The sequence below is a fragment of the Triticum aestivum genome, chromosome 1A, assembly GCF_018294505.1.
Source record: "Triticum aestivum cultivar Chinese Spring chromosome 1A, IWGSC CS RefSeq v2.1, whole genome shotgun sequence".
Lineage (NCBI taxonomy): Eukaryota > Viridiplantae > Streptophyta > Magnoliopsida > Poales > Poaceae > Triticum > Triticum aestivum.
In genome coordinates this window covers 365,497,612-365,502,066 of record NC_057794.1, presented here as the reverse complement: position 1 = coordinate 365,502,066, position 4,455 = coordinate 365,497,612, and the positions used below count along the sequence as shown (strand labels likewise).

The 4,455-nt window shown below is 53.4% G+C and overlaps 1 protein-coding gene across 1 annotated transcript; it reads left to right on the top strand.

The window, feature by feature from the left end:
• The first annotated feature begins 3,499 nt into the window (after positions 1-3,499).
• LOC543366 (EC protein III-like) lies at positions 3,500-4,067 on the top strand. The gene has a single exon (NM_001405789.1). It carries the CDS (start codon positions 3,575-3,577, stop codon positions 3,818-3,820), a length of 246 nt encoding a protein of 81 aa, NP_001392718.1. The 5' UTR covers positions 3,500-3,574; the 3' UTR covers positions 3,821-4,067.
• The last annotated feature ends 388 nt before the right edge of the window (positions 4,068-4,455 follow it).

Here is a 4,455-nt window from a genome sequence, read left to right as displayed (position 1 = left end):
GGTGCAGGAACCAAAGGGAAAGGTCCCAGTGCATCACGTCGGCGAGTAGAGCCAGACAAGGCGTTATCCTCTCCAGCGGGTGACATCTCCAATTGTTCCTGTGCAAAAGGAAAAGAGCACTCATCGAAATAAACATGCCTAGAGGTGATGGCATGGTGAGACACCGGATCATAACATCGGTATCCTTTAGTGTTAGCCAGGTAACCGAGAAAGACACAAGGCAAGGAACGAGGGGCAAGTTTATGAGGGGCGGTGGCTGCGACACTAGGATAACAGAGGCATCCGAAAATGTGAAGACCGTCGTAGGATGGAGGAGACCCAAAAAGAAGATGATGCGCGGTGTAGTTCTAACGGACACAACGCGGAGGAAGGTTAACGAGGAGGGTGGCGGTGGCAAGGGCATCCGGCCAAAACCGGGGTGGCATGTAGGCGTGAAACAGAAGGTGCGGATGCAGTCATTAAGAGTGCGAAGAACGCGTTCTGCCCGACTGTTTTGCTGGGAGATGTATGGACAGGTTAACCGAAAGATGGTTCCGTGGTTGGAGAGAAGTGTACGAATGGCGATGTTATCAAGTTCCTTCCCGTTGTCAGTTTGGAGAGCATGGATGGGACGGCCAAACTGTGTAGACACATAGGAGTAAAAGGCAAGGAAAGTGGCGGGAACGTCAGATTTCCGACGAAGCGGAAAGGTCCACACAAAATGAGAGTAGTCATTGAGAATAACAAGATAGTATAGAAAACCAGAATTACTTGAGATAGGTGACGTCCACACAGAATTAATTCAAAAAGGATAAGAAGCAACTGTCGAAGAAGAACTAAACGGGAGTCTAACATGTGTGCCCATGCGGCATGCTTGACAAGAATGAGCATCCGCTTTATTGCATGAAAAAGAAAAATCCTTGACTATTTGACGAAGTGCAGTGGAGCTAGGATGACCGAGATGGGCGTGCCAAAGATCGATGCCGGCGGAAAGAGCGAGAGGTCCAGTGTGTGATGACGATGAAGGCTGGATGGGGTACATGTCGCTGGGACTGTCACATCGGTGAAGAACCATCCGGGTGCGGGCGTCCTTAATAGAGAAACCAACTTCGTCAAATTCGACAGTTACAAAATTATCACGGGAAAGATTACGAACAGAGACTAAGTTCTGAATAAGTTGAGGAGACACGAGCATATTATTAAGAGACAATGGCCTAGACGTAGAAGGAAAAGGATTAGAGCCAACGTGAGTAATGGGAAGACCAGTGTCGTTACCGATGATGATACGAGAAGATGTGTGAACAGGAGACGCGGAGGAGAGGTTACCCAGGTAGGCTGCCATATGAGATGATGCACCGGTGTCCATGAACCAGTCGCCACTACCGGTGTAAGAACTGGGCCGAGGCATGTACTGCAGCGCCGAGAGCAGAGCCGGGTCGTAGGAGACCGACGGCGTGGGGTAGCCGGTAAACCCCATCACCCCCACCCCCCCACTGGGTTTTGGCGCGCCATAGCCAAACAGTGCAGGGTAGGGGGAGGCGGTGGTGTCGGAGCGCCGAGCTGGGGGCCGCGTAGAAGGCCTGGTGTGCCGCTGGTCGAGGCCCGAGAAGTCCTGGAAGTGGAGCGCGGGGAACCGGCATTGTATAGGCGTGTACAACCCCGGTCCAGGGATTGTGGCCGGTGCCCCATGGTGGCGAGGGAAGTTGATGTTGCTGGCCACCACCACGCTGCTGTCCACCGCCGTTTTTGGAGCGGTTGCCATGGCCACGGCAACCACCACGGCCGCGCCGGTCGTCCTGGTTCTGCTGCTGCTGTTGGGGCGGAGGCACCGGCGCCGGAGGCCGAGGCGGAAGGGCGTCGTAGCCACCCGCACCAGCGGCTGCTGGAGGCACCAGTGGGCGAGGCTGCGGAGGCAGCGGGGCGCCGTGGCCCTCGGCGGGAAGTGCTCGGCGGCGAAGGTGGTATGAACCGCACGAGCCCGCAGGTTCTTCAGGTGACGCTCCTCAAGACGTAGATAGGCCACCGCCCGTTCATAAGTAGGGTTAGCGATAAGGGTAAGATTGGACGCGGCATTACCGAGATCTTCGTTTGAGGCCAGCGGTGAGGGTGGAGAGGAGGAGCTCGTCCCCAACCTTGAAGCCGACGTCGTTGAGCTCGTCGGATAGAGTCTTGAGGCGCATGCAGTAGGCGTTGATGGAGGAGTCGTTTTGGTGGCAACCAAAAAACTCCTGCTGCAAGAAGACGATCCGTTGGAGCTTGTTGTCGGTGAAGAGGCCGATGATCTTCGTCCACACCGTGTAGGCATCATCACCGTCGCGAACAATGGTCTGAAAGATATCCTTGGACACGGTGAGGAAGAGCCACCGGATGATGGTGGCGTCAACCGCCATCCAATCCTCATCGTGACGCATGGCGAGGAAGTCGGTGGTGCTGTCGATGTGGTCACTGAGGTTGTACTCACGGAAGAGGAGGTTAAAATAGGTTTTCCATGCATAGAAGTTGGCCTCCGTGTGGGATAGCTTGATCGAAACGCGATCGAAGATTGGGACATCGCGGATGTAGGCCGGGTCAGGGAGAGAACCGACCTCGGAGGAGGAGGCGAAGGGGTTGCTAAGGTCAGAGCGGCTGGAGTGCGACATGGCGGCGATGGAGGGAGGGCTTCAGGAGGTTAGGGTTTTGGAGAAGTAGCGGTGCAGCTAGGGTTAGGCGGCGTGCGACGGGATGGAGGCAACGCGCGGCTGGGGAGGGTAGCGAGGCGTGGCAGAGAGGCTAGCGACGCACAACTAGGAGGTGGGAGCGAGGCAGCGGTGGGAAGGATCGCAAGGTGGCGTGGCGATCTAGGTGGAGGCGTGCAAAGGCAGGACGCGGCGGCGGGAGGAGGGATCGCGCGGGAGCAGCTAGGGTTGCGACACGTGGAAGGTCCTAGTTAGGCTGATATCATGTAGAGGATTAGAGAATTGGTGCAACTCACGATATATTGATCGGGTGCATATGCACATATATATATATATAGGTATAAGGGTAACCACGTCCTCAATTATATAAAGGAGGAAGACGGCTTGTGGTACAAAAAAATATACATGCAATATATTCCCTCCGTTCCTAAATTTGTCTTTCTAGACATTTCAAATGGCTATTACATGCGGATGCATGTAGACATATTTTAAAGTATAGATTCATTCATTTTGCTCCGTATGTAGTTATTTGTTGAAATGCCTAGAAAGATAAGTATTTGGGATATTTAGGAACGGAGGGAGTACATATCTCAACAATAACCACTGCTCCATCCATCTACCGGATATATATGCCCGTGGCTTGGCCGTTTTCGTAGGTATTGTACACGTCTCCGGCCGTGGCGAACGTACGTAGGTGCCACTGCCACCACATCATCCCTAGTTCCTGCCGTGTACCCCACGTGTCCTTGTCCACTGCCACACGCCGGCAGCTCCGACGTCCGAAAGACATGCCACCGCTTAAGCCCACTCTTCATATAGTCGCGCAGCGCACCCCCTACAGCTCCGTGCTCTGGCATACAGTGTGGCCATAGTGGTGAACTGACAAGAGCTACTGCGAGCAAGGCACGCCGGAGATCCAGATGGGCTGCAACGACAAGTGCGGGTGCGCCGTGCCGTGCCCCGGCGGCACGGGCTGCAGGTGCACCTCGGCGAGGAGCGACGCGGCGGCGGGGGAGCACACGACGTGCGGGTGCGGCGAGCACTGTGGGTGCAACCCGTGCGCGTGCGGGCGCGAGGGGACGCCGTCCGGGCGGGCGAACAGGAGGGCCAACTGCTCCTGCGGCGCGGCCTGCAACTGCGCTTCGTGCGGCTCGACGACCGCCTGATCGATGGCCGACGCGTCGACGCGCCACTAGTCGTGAACTAATGCACTAGTAGTAGAGCTAGCTACTGAGTTAGCCATAAATAAGTGCCGCTGAGCCGTGATGAGTCATATGTGGGCGCGTCGTGTGTATTACCTACCCACTCGCATCAGTGTGTAAGAACGAATAAATAGTTTCTGTGAGTTATTTTCTTCGTTCCTAAACGTACTTGAAGTCTTTTGGCTTGTTACAAGTTTTACTTGTTGCAAAATATTTGTACTTCTTCGATTTTCTTAAGAAAAATGACCAAGTCTAAACAAAAATCTATTGAGATCTACAATATAAAATATATATATAATATGAAAATATATTCTCATAATAAATTTGAGGTTATAGATGTCTATATTTTTATATAGACTTAATAGAAAATGCAAGAATAAAAGATTTCATTGCTTAACCATTGTGGTTGGACTACAGCGAATGAGGGACCCGATCTAAGCCACATCGGAGTGCGCTTGTTGTGATACCCAAACTGAGCAGGACCGTAAGCCACACAAGACCATAAACCACATCATTGTTGTGATAACCAAGCTGAGGAAGACCATGAGCCACCTCTCTTTGTCGGCGACCCATGAATTCGTCTTTCCTCTGTTGCTCCA